Source organism: Montipora capricornis, chromosome 9 (genome assembly GCF_036669925.1).
Source record: "Montipora capricornis isolate CH-2021 chromosome 9, ASM3666992v2, whole genome shotgun sequence".
Lineage (NCBI taxonomy): Eukaryota > Metazoa > Cnidaria > Anthozoa > Scleractinia > Acroporidae > Montipora > Montipora capricornis.
The window spans coordinates 39,710,723-39,725,425 of record NC_090891.1 but is presented as its reverse complement, the minus strand read 5'-3'; the positions used below and the strand labels follow the sequence as shown (position 1 = coordinate 39,725,425).

Genomic DNA, 14,703 nt, shown 5'->3' with positions numbered 1-14,703 from the left:
GTGCATGCTTCAAGCAAAACCGTGTTTGAGAAGCAACTCGGACAGTTGGAACAGAAATGGTCAGGATTGCTTGACAAGGGACGACGTTTTTGCGCCTGGTTTCAGAATCACAAAAGTGGAGAATTTATAAACTGTGACATAAGTCCAGTACGTCAAAGAGCAGGACTTGGCTGTCCCCCAGAAAGGTTTACCACCAATAGATCAGAGAAAACGAACAGTTTATTGTAAGAATTCTTCTCACAGGACCATGGAGAGAAGAAATTTGACAAGTATTCATTTGCTTTATCCGTGGAAAGGCTAGTAAAGGTCCAAAACAAGAGATCGAGTTAGCAATTGTAGGAAGAGGTGACTATAAGCTGAGACAAAATTTCCAGCATCTAGAGGTTTCACCAAGTGACTGGAGCAGAATGCGCGAATGCTGCGTTAAAGAAAATCCACATCATCAATATGCAGGAAATGCAGTCATCAAGTGTGACTAGTTCGACAAATGGTCTTCTCGTTCAGTGGCCTAGATCCTATCATGAAAGATATACTAAGTCAAGGTATTGATCGGATACCCAATGACATTTTGTCAACAATGGTTGCAAAGGCAGTTTCTTTAGCTGACGGCTTGGTTTCTCATACCAGTGATACAGTAGTTGTACCATCTAAGTCCAATCCAAGAAGTCCACTTGTTGTGAATCTGTTCCCCAGTGGAAAGGTGGAATGTTCCAACTGTCCCAGATTTGCATCTTTTTGCATTTGTGCCCACTTCCTTGGCGCATGTATGAGCAAAGATCGTCTTTCAAACAACCTTCGCTGGCTTGTAAGTACGAAACGGATTTCTAGAGGAGTACATTTATCCGCAGAAGTAACATATGACATGCCCAAGGGAGGAGGACGAAAAGAAGAAAGAGCTTCAAGGAAAAGAAACACCACCAAGAAAGTCCGACTAAAGTGGTACATCAATCCTTCCTTGGTACCAACAGCAACCTAAATAACAACTCTCAGAGCCCCACAGTACTCAGTTCCTCGTAGTGGTGCAGTGTTCAATATACCTCTCAGTTCCCTGGCCGGAACCAGTTCCCTGACACAAACTATCACCTACCAAATGTAACAAATCAACCTTCCTCCACCGTGACACAGCCTGGTTTGGGATTGTACATGCAGCCGTCGCCTTTGCCTTCGCCAGCCCCAGTCCCGCTTGTGCCCGGTAATGCGCGGCAATTCTACGTTAACTCCCTCTTACTGAATATCCCTAGCTTCCCTTCTCCAAGCATTGGGCAGTTTTTCATTTGTCTTTTACAGTATTGCTCAGCTCAATCAACGACATGTTTTGGCTGTGGCAATACTTTAAAGCCCAATTCTTGTATATTTACACCTCCAGGAGATCTTGCCATCGTTTGAAAGATGGCGAGAGAATGGAATTGCCTAGGGCAACTATTCAGAAAGTCGGGAAAAATTTATTTTCACTGTCATGTCTAGTGTGTACAACGGAAACAACCTTTTTTTGAATGCAGGTGGTGTTCAGTTCCTCTTGAAATCGAAACTTCGCTCACAAGTACGCGCAAGCAATACTTAAGGAAGAACCTAGGTATCTGAGTCACGATGGAGGAAACTTGATTTGCAATATACGATACACGTTTTTATACTATATTGATTTTTCTTATCAGTTTTTTCATGATTTTCAACCTGTTGATAAATATGTTAGAAAACGTTACTGCTGGGTTCCCGTTAAGTTCCCACTGAAGCGGCGTAATAGGCTAGAAATACTCCCTGTAATTTGAACTTGGATTATGAAGTAGTAACTTTTTTAATTTCGTTTTTTTCAACCGTTTTTTTCAAACGATTTATCTTTATTTTAGTTACTGTTAGGTATTTTCTCTAAGCATTATTTCGTCAACCTTCCGATAAATATATGTTGTATTTTCAACCGCTGGAACCAATTTACTAGCACAATAAGTTAATGCTAGATTTCAGTTCAAATGTTCCAGTTAAGTTCCCATAAAAAGTCTTTTTAGAGAAGTAATGCTCACTCGTTATTTTACTTATTTAGTTTATTTAGTCACCCCGTGTTTTCCACAGACCCGTCATCCTGGAAACCCGCACCTCCGCGCCCCGCACCCTGAAATGACCCTGAAAATTTAAAGTCACAATCTTAGATGAATAGACAATCAATCTCAAACTGAACAATAAATCTGGGTAAATAACAAAGCAAAAACTGAGTTTTTCTTGAAGTCAATAACTCCACTGGCAGAATGAATTATATTAGGTTGGAAAAAAATATCTTTAATCTCACCTGCAGAAAGGCATGCAGTTTGCAAATCTTGTCCTGTTTGGCAGCTCAGAGCTCACAGCTCACCGTCAGCTTAGAACTTAAATAGCGTACAGAATATGATTCTAAATCATGTCAAACTATATATTCGGTTTTACGCCTAGTGCAAAAATGAATTTCTAATGACCTGTAAATGATTCCCTTTGGTTGGCCGAGGCTCGGGTGAACTTCCTGTTTTTTTTTTTTTTTGTAACTATTTTGTCGGAGAAGTTGTGCTGACAAGTAGCCACAAATGATCGGAAAATGTTTTGCTAAGATCAACAAATAACGCAAAGTTCTCTTTCAATTTTTAATTGCACCAGGGCACCTTGTGGGCTGTTAAAGTTTTCAGCGTGCAGCTTCTGTCATTGAGATTAGGCAAGAGTAAATGAAAAGATACATGGACATTTAATAATACGGCAGCGGGGAATCACAAAAGAAGTTATCTCTGGTGGATGTCAGTGTGGGACAGTGATTAGTTTCCCGTAAATTGGGCTCAATATTCTCCTTTTCATTTCGTAGACTGGGAAGGAAGCAAGATATTTCGTATCTTTTTCACCGATTGATGAAAGGATGTCCCAGAAACAACGAGTAAAACTGGTCTGTCCTGATGACGGTCCGCTAGATTCACATACAAAGATTTAAGAGCGGTGGGATATTGTTGAAACTCCGAAAAAACCCCGGCTAAGCTCCTGCATCGATATTCTCGATACAGTAGTCAATGCTGAGCATTTGATTTCTGAGATCTTCCGCTCGTTTTAAGTTGGCGTCGTAACTTCATCCTGTCAAAATTTTAGCCCGTGGGGCTATCTTTTCGGGACCACCAAGTTTAGCTTTCGCGCTAAAGCTTCGTATAAACAGTGAATTTATGGGTAAAAACGGAACTTCCTTCGATATTTTACAGAAAACGAATTAGACAGTGGCCTTTACAACATTGCCTTCTTTTCAGTTAAATCTCTTACGCTCCTAGCGCTGGAACACTAATTGCTGAAATTAACAATTAACGCAAATCAAATCAAATGTTGGTTTTTGAGGAGAGGGGAAACCGGAGTACCCGAAAAAAAAAACCTCTGGGTGCAGAGTAGAGAACCAACGAAGTCAACCCAAATATGATGCCGAATCTGGGAATCGGACCCGGGTCACATTGGTGAGAGGCGAACGCTCTCACCACTGCGTCATCCTAGCACCCTTGCAAACTAATGGGGATAAACTCTTCAATTAGGAAAAAGTTGAAGTTGAAGTTGAAGTGTAACATGCATGATGAAGTTTGGTTTGATTTACGTTACGTTTCCAAAGTTGAGCTCTAATTCTTGTCAGCTCCCTTGAACGTATGATTCGGTGTTAGTTGAATCTGTAATCACGCCGCCATTTTCAACCACGCAAATGTGATCTCGACTTTCGATCGCACCGTTCGAGTCGACCACATTTTGTCCTCCGTTGACATACGACAATTGCACCGTAAAGGTACCGTTTCTAGGACTCTCATTTCGACTTCCTTTGATTGATACAGCTTTTCGCAACTTCCGCCGAAAAAGCTTCCTCTTTACGGGGACCCTTTTCCAGAAAGATTTGTGCCCGTTATCGTTGTCCTGGAAAGTGTCGATGGCTAAAGTTATCGGCAAATCGTTTAGCACGTTTACCTCCACAGATTTTAACTGTTCGGAGCCGTTTTCTTTTTCATCGTAAATTCCTTGAAGCGTGAAATCGTTTTCGACAATCCCATGTTCAACGTGATCGGCGCCCAACAGCTCATTCTCCCTGCTCACGCGCAGCCCGAAAACCTTGTCAACCAATAACAACTCTAGGAACGTAGTAGCAGCGGCCCAAGCGGAAACAGAAACGACCAATAGGATTTGTACTCCAAGAAAACTCCATGGACCGCCTTTCAAGACCCCATATTCTTGCGAGAATCGGTTTTCCAAGATGTCTTTCTCGGCAAACAAAGCAACGCTTATTAAACCCCAAATACCAGCAAAACAATGAGTTGGGACGCAGCCAACCGGGTCATCAATGCGAAGACGGTCAAGAAGAGCACATCCTGGACATGCCAACAGGGCACCCAATGCACCAATGAGCAGGGCTTCCCAAGGTCGAGCGAGGGAGCAGACAGCTGAATCCAGAGGAGAGACAGTAATTTTAAGAGGAAAAGCCCCTGAAGGACTTAACCACTGGGGTCAAATCAATGAATTTTCTACTAGAGGGTTTCAAAATGTTATACTGATTTTACCAAGAATTTGTTAAGTTTAGGAGCCCATCGCGGCGTTTTCAAAGACCCATTTAGTTTTAGATTAAACTTTCCGCGAATGAGACTCCCGCAGGAGCCTTATGACCAATCATAAGAAACTAACTTGACGTCATGGTGTCACCGAACCTGATCTGCCTTTAGGTAGTCTAAAAATATATCAGTAGATGTAAAAATGCCGTGACATAGAGTTAGTATGGGAGTTGCTTCGTCCTAGTCATGGGTTCAAGCTACGTTTTGAAAAGCATGCGTCTTTGTCCTGTTTGTTTGAGACAAATTTCCCAGCTTAGCCAACCAAAAAGGTGCAAATTGCAACAGGTCCTTATCCCTGGATCGGGTGCTGTATTTTGACGGAGCTACCTACGATTTGCTTAACCCCCGCAGTAAATGCGACCCCAACCCCCACTCCCGTACCAGCGTGTAGTAGGACCTTTCACGGTGTGTTACATGAAAATAGTGCTGGAACCAATTATATTAGAGCACGATGTCCAGATTTGGTTGATGGTGTTGCGTACCTTTGTCTTCCGATGTGAGCTCAAATCTAAAAATACATCAGTCGACGTAAAAATGCCGTGACATAGGGTTAGTATGGGAGTTGCTTGGTCCTAGTCATGGGTTCTTTCTTGAGGCCCCAGCACAGTCACAAATGGATTTATCTTTAGATACACTTGGCGCGCGAAGCAAACAAGGGGCCGCCAATTTTAACCAACTCTCGATTTTCACATGACGTCACGGCGGCCATGTTGGAGCCCCTAAACAAAGAAACGGCGGCCATGCTGGAGCTCCGATCAAATCCTCCGAGAATTTAACTCTATTAGTATGCAAACATTTTCTTTTGTTTTCGCTGAAAAACATGGCTGTTGATCACGTGAGTGAAAACCAACAATCAGAAGACATGACAACTGATTTTCGCGGGAACGGTTATTCTCAAAATAGACTCAATTGTGACTGTGCTGGGAAGCCCACCCTTGCCATAACAACACTCTTGGCTAATTCACTCTTGGTTGCTGCGAAGTTTTGAAAAGCATGCGGCTTTGTCGTGTTTGTTTGAGACAAATTTCCCAGCTTAGCCAGCCAAAAAGGTACAAATTGCAACTGGCCCGAAGCAACCTAGGATTTACTTAACCCCCGGGGTAATGCAACCCCAACCCCCACTCCCGTACCAGCATGTAGTAGGACTTTTCACGGTGTGTGACATGAACATGGAGCTCGAGCCAGTTTTGATGAAGAGATCATGTTGGAGCACGATGTCCAGATTTGGTTGATGGTGTTGCGTACTTTTGTCTTCCGATGTGAGCTCAAATCCCAATTACAGACCGATGCGCCACGGTGCATTTAAAGCGTTTAGCCGCGTGAAGCAATGAAAAGGACATCTTTACAACTTTATTACCTTCTTTGGTTATGATAAATTAAACATTCTACGATTTACTCACCCGTTATGCTTACGAGCCCTGCCAGAATACCGGTCACAAAAATGGGAATATTTAGTTTGTTCTTGAAGCAGAGATAACTGCGAGTAATAAAAGAAAATAACAACACATGAGAGCAAAATAGGATCTTTCAAGAACAGGAGCCTCCCGGTGTACGATATTCTTGAGTCAACCTTTGCATGTATCTTTCTATTTTTAGAACTAACCCTTCAAAAGGAGACCCACATTTACATGAATTTAGACCAATTTGCATACATTGTTTTTGCTATTTTTGTCTTCGTTTGACGATAACTTTATTCTGATTGGCCATTCTAAACAGTGCGTGCAGAGCCGACGAACTCGTGGCGTTCTTAAAATAGAAAGATACGCGCAAAGGTTGACTGGTAGGGCTTGTCATGGGTTCCTGTCAAAAACTAATTAACAAAGCTCTTTCCACACGATGTTCCATTTAGCTCTACGTAGAGCTACTGATTTTTTTTTTTTACACGACAACATAACATTGCGCTTTGCATGAATAGAAAAGAGCGTTTTTTGTAAATAACCAGTTCCTTTTTTTCAGTTTTTGATTGGCCAATCTCGTTCTCAAGGCTGATCGAGGTTGATGATTACCTTCATTAATCTTGGCTCTTATCAGCGATTTATTTGATGACAAGGCAACTTGGAATCGTGATTCCCAATATAATCAATTTCCAAATCATTCCATTTCCCTGGACTCACCTGTAAGCCATTCCCATAACTCCTCCGCCTATGGAACCATTGATAGTAACGACTGCTGCCCTGTTTGTGCAATAAAATAGGAGCGCATAAGCAGTATACGTAACATCAACATTTATGGTCTAAATCGCCAGCTCATTCTCAGTTTAAAAACTTGTGAGACTGACGGAAGGCGTAACACAAACGAAACATAAGAGGAAAAAATTTGAATAATGACCCAATTACCCAGAAGCCCATGACTGGGAGCGAACAACTCCCCATACTTACGGTGCGTTTTCTTTGGGGCAGTGTGGCCCAGTGGTCAGGGCGCTTGCCTTGAGATCCGGGGATCTCGGGTTCAAGACCTGCTCTGACCACTCATTGAATTTGATCCTGGTAGTCCCTGGTTCAACTTCCCAGCTGCACTTGTAAATAGCCAACTGGTTTGCCTCCGGCCAGTCGGGATTCTTAACAGTTGTTGTCGTTATTCTGTTCAGGCGTTTCGTTGTGTTTCATTGACCCTGAAAAGCCCCTATGGGGAGCGGTCCATTAAGCATGTATGTATGTAAATCCGGATTCTTGTACCTAAAGGCGGATTTTACGTTTCTTTACTAAAATCCGAAAATGGATTATTGATCTGAAAAATCCACTCTCCGAGTGAATCTGAATCTGGAGTTTTAGGATTCATGATCCGTGCATTTTTTTGGGAGACGGATTACGTTTGGCCAGCGGTAGTCTTGTGAAAGTAAATGTTCCCGCTATTTGCGGGAATCATGGCGAGCAATTCAAGGTGATTTTTCAGTGCCTAAACTCGTGTAAAACTTTGTGGTCAGACAGACGAAAGCTCATCACAAAAGCATTTCTTACTTTTTCGCGTACTTCTACGTCGGAATTCATCCAAACTTTCGACCAAAATGTGTTTTTCTTTTTTTGCTTTATTCAGAGAGAAATTTCGCTTTCCGACGAAAGTAATTTTAGCCTAGCAACGCTTAGCACAATCGTTTACAATATAACGGAGATTGAGTAAACCAATAAGAGCACGAGAAATGCATTATCCGAGGTTGAGAATTTAATAATTTGCATTAATCCTAACCGGCTGAAAGTGGACTGTTAAGCCAGAAAAACCCGTTTTTGGATTCTTCGTTTCTTTGGGGACGAAGTACCTGTGTGATCTGAGATCATAAATTTTGGATTCTCCCAAAGAAACGCACTGCATTTTTACAAACCGATCTATTTTTAGACTATTTTTTCCGCAAAAAACAAACCTAGAGTTCTGGTTCGGTGACGCTATGACTTCAAGTTAGTTTCTTGTGATTGGCCATCGGGCTCCCTAGGGAGTCCCATTTGCGGTTCCTGCCCAAACCCAACTCGAGCCAACGAAACAAAGAAAAATTTTACACCGAGGATAATCCAAATCGTTAGCACAAGGGTAGAAGAGGTTATTTTTTGGCATTTCGGAAGGGGTCTCCAAACGTCACAACTGTCTTTGTGAGGAAAAACAATGTGTAGCATGTTTCTTTCCTTCTGTCGGTGAAAAATAAAGTAATTTGTAACGCAAATACTAATCGAAAGTGAAAACAAAAAAGTTCGAATTTGACCAAGAAACCGCCCCAACGACCATGAACACTGTGACATTACAGAGATTTAGCATCACGGCAACTCGAGTATTTAGTTACTAAAAAGCAAAAACAAAACTCGGAGTATTTTCAAACATTGTTTGTAGAGGAAGACGCTTTATAAAATGAAAATCCTTACCCGTCAAATTTTGAGAGTTTCGATGAAGCTGTTTTGTCGATCAACAGAGACAACGCGAGTTCATGAAGAAAATTGCGGCAAGGAGTCAGTAATGAAATATCTCACCATGAAACCTAATTTTTTCTCCTTTGGCATACCGGAAAATGGTTTGGGGGTACCGGTACTTTTTTTTCCCGCAAACAACTTCTTATGTAAAAGAAAACGAGAAGAAAATTTCACGTATGCGGCAAACGTGAAAATGCCTACTTTCACGTAGAAAAGGCAAGCGGCAACCAGCAAACGTAGAAAAGGGCGGGAAAATCATGGTCACGTAGTCACTTTTGCTGTTCGCGTTTCAAGTAAACGTGATGCTAAATGTCTCAAATGTTACCATGACTAGCGTGACCTCCGTGACTAGCGTGACCTCCGTGACCCATCAACAGCCATAGTAACCATGACCTTTACTACCGCGACCATCGTGACCACCACGACCACCGTAGATAAATATAATATTAATAAAATAACTGATAAAGTAATAAAAGAACTAAGTTCTCCAACTTCGATGGGGCTTATGCCCCCAAAATAGTAAAATAGAACAAATATGAAAAATTGGTCAAACGATGAGATAGGATTGTGAAACCATAAACGTTTATTAATTTACGTTTAATTGAAATGCTGCTACGCAGCAAGACTATACCAAGCCTGATTCACAGTCGTTACCTGGTATTGAACATAAGAGCTGGCTCAAGCTGCTTGGTATTATTATATGACAAGGAAACCCTTGCTGTTGGGACCTCCACATTGACAACCTAATAGCCAAAGCAAGCAGTCTGCTGTACATATTGAGGGTTTGCAAGTTCTCAAGACCAACTCAGCAAGTTATTTGACTCCCTCATTTTATCCTGATTTACATATGGCCTAGAAGTTTGGGGATCTACTGGTCAGAAGTATTTGGATCGAATAGACAACTTCTGCAAACGAGCCTACCGATATGGATGTACTTCCAAGGCTGACTTCAACATATCGACCTTAATTCAAGAGAAAGATCACCTATTGTTCAATAATATCACAACCACGAAAGACCATCCACTCCAAGATTTGCTGCCGCCAAAACGGACAAAAATTTGTAAGGAAAAGGGGGCATGAATTTCAGCTGCCCCAGATAAGAACTGAAAGATACAAAAACTCGTTTATGAACAGATGCCTTTTTAAACTTGTGTGATTATATACCGTGATATTTTATGGTCTCTTTTTTTATCTTTTTACATCTGATTGTAGATTTTAAATTGTTTTTATTATTCAAGATTTCAATCATATTTATGGCATTTTAGCTTTGCGTAAAAAATAGAACTGTTAATTTGATAATTCAAAATCCTCATTCAGTAAAACAATGTTTTTTTAAGTTTCTCTTTGCCTAAATACCCAAGTTCTTTTTTCATAAAATCACTTAAATGATCCATGCACTTTTCATCGATTTATTAAGGAACATGGTCATCTATTTCATAATACAAAAGTAAACAATATCCACTTCCTGTTTCGAAATGTCATGTTTTCTGAAATTCCAAATTTCTGATACTACTGAAAATATGTTCTCGTTTTTTTCCATTAACACCTTTAGTATATATCTTTATCTTGTCATAAGAAAATCTTGAATTTTCTGGATTCGTAAATTCGCAAATCTTCAACATCATATTCATGTGTATCGAAAATCTTTTTTATTTTCATAAAATATTTTATTTCATTGAATCATTTTGAAGACTTCTATTTATCCTCAGGCTAGCTCAGGCCTGTTGTGTTTGCCGGATTCTATCCTTTCAATCAGTCCGGAATGGAGGAGTCAGATGCCTGGATCCCGCCCTTTCTGCCCTTCGTTCTTTTCCATTATATTCCTTTGCCACTCATCGTTGAATACTGACCGGTTCTACGCATGCGCATTGAATATAACTCCTTTGTTCCAGTGACAGGATAAAATCCCAATCTCATTTAATTTTGCAAGTCTCAAATTTTGTAATCTTGGATGAATCTTTAACCCCTTAAGCCTTTTTTCTAGCTCTTCCATTTGCATTTCCATTTCCATTTATTTACTCGAGATTTATTTATGCCAAGCTATTTAAAATAAAAGAATTTCGCAAATCATTTCTTGCTGTTTCCTTGTGATACATATTTCTTAAGCGAGTTAATTGTTCCGGAAGGCCATTTCTGAAATAAGTGTTGTGTTTAATTTTCCTTCACACGAGAAATGAGTAATTAACATGTAAAGTAAACCAATATTAACTTAATTTCCATAATGGCTTGCATGCAGCATACTGCCTAATAAAAAAGCATTTCAGGTCTTTAAATAAATCTTTAAATAAATAACTTTTGCGCGAATAAATTTTTCTGTGTATTTGTAAACGTCTTGACCATCTTCATTTAATAAATGAGGCAGAAAGTTTTTTTAGGAAGCTCATGGACGATAAAAAGAATTACATTACATGCAAACTGACTTGCACGTCAAGGGTAAGCGATTTTACCGTGCCAAAAACAATGAAACACACTATCTTAATGTGACGTTTTCCTCGGCGCAGATTTTGGAAGCAAAAACGGTTACGATTGGCTTACACTAGAAGTCAAGAAAAAACAAAACTTTTAAAAAGGAGAATTCACGACGATCAAATGGATTTACGACTTGTCGCGGAGCCGATGTTTCTGCGGGATTGAAGAGACACTTTACCACGTCAAACAACGAGTGCCCTTTCATTACCTACACAAGGCAAAGGAGCATAAGATTTGGGTCCATAACATCATGACGGAAATCAATTTACCATTTCGGAAATTGACTTTTTGGTTTATACCAAGGTCGAGGAAGGTAGAGAGTAAGGTTCGAGAAGATCATCGTGACTTAAATTATGGCAATTAAATGAATGTGAGGTGATTTCCTCGATATTTTTCCGGGCACGGTATTTGAACACTTAAAATGTATTTCCTTTGTTAAAAAAAGGAAGGTTTTGGCGTTTCGGTTTTCACCGGCTGGAGGAGGGGGGGGGGGGGGGGGAAGGGGGTATTGAGGGGGGAGCTCACAAATTATAAATTTGGGGTACAATACAACGTGTTACAATATTTTGAACCAACCCTTCTAACATGTTAAATTGGGACTACTTTCTTCTCCAAGAAAAACACTGCTAGGAAAGGTGCAAGCTGAAAGGCACGTGCCAGTGAAGACTGTATTAATTTGGGCTTTTTCGCTTTTCCTTCTCGTTGCTTAGAAGTTGAACTCTATAATTTTGGAGGTTCTTCGCAGCCGTGTTGTTGTGGCTGTTTCTTTTTTTTTGGCGCCAGTAGCAAAGGCCTTTCGCCGCTTTCTCTTAGTCTGTGAATATACTGAATCAGGGGCTTTTTTTTTTTTTGGCGCCAGTAGCAAAGGCCTTTCGCCGCTTTCTCTTAGTCTGTGAATATACTGAATCAGGGGCTTTTTTTTTTTTTGGCGCCAGTAGCAAAGGCCTTTCGCCGCTTTCTCTTAGTCTGTGAATATACTGAATCAGGGGCTTTTTTTTTTTTGGCGCCAGTAGCAAAGGCCTTTCGCCGCTTTCTCTTAGTCTGTGAATATACTGAATCAGGGGCTTTTTTTTTTTTTTGGCGCCAGTAGCAAAGGCCTTTCGCCGCTTTCTCTTAGTCTGTGAATATACTGAATCAGGGGCTTTTTTTTTTTTTTTGGCGCCAGTAGCAAAGGCCTTTCGCCGCTTTCTCTTAGTCTGTGAATATACTGAATCAGGGGTCGTTTTTTCTGCCTCTTGGATAACTTTGCAATGATAGTCTCGTCCTAACGACTTTTATTTGTTTATGCAGCATAAGGGTCATGCATGTCTATATTTTTGCCCCGTAGTCAAATCGCCCATCTGATTACTAAAGACGTCCCTTGTCACCGTTTTTCAGGGTTGCGTCCTTTGTCAGCTTTACCCCGTGGACCTTTGATGGGATCTTCCTCGTGTTTGCTAATAACTTCTACTTTCTCTTAATCACTTGAAAAATCCTAGCGTCAAGGTCAATTACTAATATCTTCCTTCGTCTTGAAATCAGTGACTGTCAATAAATTATGTCAGTTTTTCATGTTATCTAAGAGGCTTGTTTTTCTCTAGACGCTCCATGAGTCTACACTGGGTTGCCTGTGGTACGTGTTACACTAAAACAGAAGGCACTGAGTTGGGTGGTATTGAACTGCAGTGTCCAGTTCATTTTTTTTTAAAATGGATGAGGAACTTTTAGCCGACTCAGGAATTCTCGGCTGGACGTCTCCTGACGGTATAGATATCCGTCAACAAAGGCTAAAAACATAACACAAAAGATGTTTCGTATGCAGAAAAGTGAAAAAGCATTCAGGATCGATCAGATTGTACTGTGAACTTACGTTAAGCAGAAAAAAGTAATTGATTTTTTATTGAATGACCATATTTAGGGGCGAGATGAATTTTGTGGGGAACACAAATCTATTTCAGTTCGTTTGCGCGCATCGACAGTGGCGGTTAGTGCTGGGACACGAAACCATTTTTCGTTCTATAGGATTTATGGATTAACTCTCTCACCCGAGGAAAAATGGTACAGCCTTTCAAATCAACTGGTTGGTCGAAATGTTAGCCAATTTGTCGAAGGAAAGTTCTTTCAGCTCTTTCGAAGCGAGATTTGTCTTGTCGCCTTGAAGTCGGTATTTTGTTGCGGAAAAATGGTGATCACGTTCCGGAATTCGGAGGGTCTAATCTGCAGGTCGCAGGTCACAGGTTGCAGGTCATTGTTTCACCAATACAGAAAGTATCCTAAACATTCTTAAAAGCTAACCTTAGGCTTAAAAACTTTGTTTAGCCCTAAGGTTAGCTTCTAAGAATGTTTAGGATACTTTCTGTATTGGTGAAACAATGACCTGCAACCTGTGACCTGCGACTTGCGACCTGCAGATTAGACTCGCCGTCCTAAATTCTGGTAAAAACGTGGACGAAGCTTACGGAATAACTTTGTTTGGCCTCTGTGGGGATTAATTGAGCAGTCGTCGTCTGAATGTCATGGATTTCTGTATTCATGCAGATGTTTTCAAGCGAGTTATGGAGGCAGTAAACAATGCTGATGTCGGGGAATTCGGTGCTGAAAGCCTTAGCTTCCCGGTGTACAGGCTCACGCTCAAACGCCAAAATCGCGAAGAATAGAAGTTTTGAATTGGAAAGGAAACTTGCGTTTTATTGGGGAAAGTTAGCAGTTGAGGTAAAATAATTGCTGTTAGGCTCAATTTCATGATATCAGGATATCATGATAGCAGGAGAATGATAAGTCTGTGATTAATATTGTATGTGCCTGCCTGTGACATGCTGGAAAATCAATTAGCCCGGAATGAAATTTTACACAGCTTCAATTGGGCATTCTAAATTTCCCAGTTCCTCCGTTAACGAGTTCCGTAAGTATAAAACTTAAAAATGGATTGCGGCTTTAAAATCAGAAAAGAGCCAATTCACCGTTGCTGTTGAGAAAAGTGTATGCCAGGCAAAACAAAATGCATCTCGGTAGCCTGAAAGTTAAGAAATAATTTGCCTGTGTTTAAATTAACAAATACACCAATACATCACTAACGTTTCATGTATAACCGGAGAATTGGGGAAGCAGATGTTCGAAGGTGTAAAGGCCGGGACACACTAGGCGACAAGTCGCAGCGACACGTCTCTGCGACAAGTTGCTCGATGTGTACTACTTGCAAAACAAGTCGCTGCGACACGACGCCTGTTCGGAGCACACGCAGTGATCTCGTATGAGCGGGAATGTGAACTAGTTTTCTAATTTAATGTGGCTGACCATATGACGCTTTCTCATTGGTTCATTTATATTTTGTCGCAGCGACTTTTTGCCGGAAGTGTACACACGATGCGACAACGCTGCTTTCGCTAATTTTGTCGCTGCGATAAGTCGCACGAATTCAAACTGGTTTGAATTCGTGCGACTGATCGCGGCGACAAAATTCTGCGCAGCGACAATGATTTTCATGAAGTTAACCGTGTCACACAACGCGATTTGTTGCGGCGACTTGTCCCCGGGACGTGTCGCAGCGACTTATCGCCTAGTGTGTCCCGGCCTTAATAGCTGTTGAGTTTTATTCCTCAGTTATCGAGTTCCATAAATATAAAACTTAAAAATGGATTGCTTTAAAATCAGAGATGTCGAGCCAGCAGAGGCCCTTTGGCTAACACAAGTTTAATCATTTTGTAATGTCCTATCTCATTTTGAGGTCTTTTAGTTTTTTAATCTTTTGTAATAAATTCAGTTTAAGGACGGTGCCTACTAATTAACGATATTTTTGC

The 14,703-nt window shown here is 40.8% G+C and overlaps 1 protein-coding gene and 1 pseudogene across 9 annotated transcripts in view; one reads left to right on the top strand and one right to left on the bottom strand.

Moving 5' to 3' along the window:
• Positions 1-4,005, top strand: part of LOC138015265 (uncharacterized) — a 5,845-nt pseudogene extending 1,840 nt beyond the window's left edge.
• LOC138015263 (putative ammonium transporter 3) overlaps positions 3,236-14,703 on the bottom strand; it is a 33,637-nt gene continuing 22,169 nt past the window's right edge. For all 9 annotated transcript variants that reach the window (XM_068862230.1, XM_068862231.1, XM_068862232.1 and 6 more), the window contains 3 exons: positions 6,683-6,742; positions 5,969-6,045; positions 3,236-4,403 (listed from right to left, as the gene is read on the bottom strand). In XM_068862230.1, the coding sequence (XP_068718331.1) occupies positions 3,607-4,403; positions 5,969-6,045; positions 6,683-6,742 (934 nt within the window). In that variant the 3' untranslated portion in view covers positions 3,236-3,606. The remainder of the gene's footprint in view (positions 4,404-5,968; positions 6,046-6,682; positions 6,743-14,703) is intronic.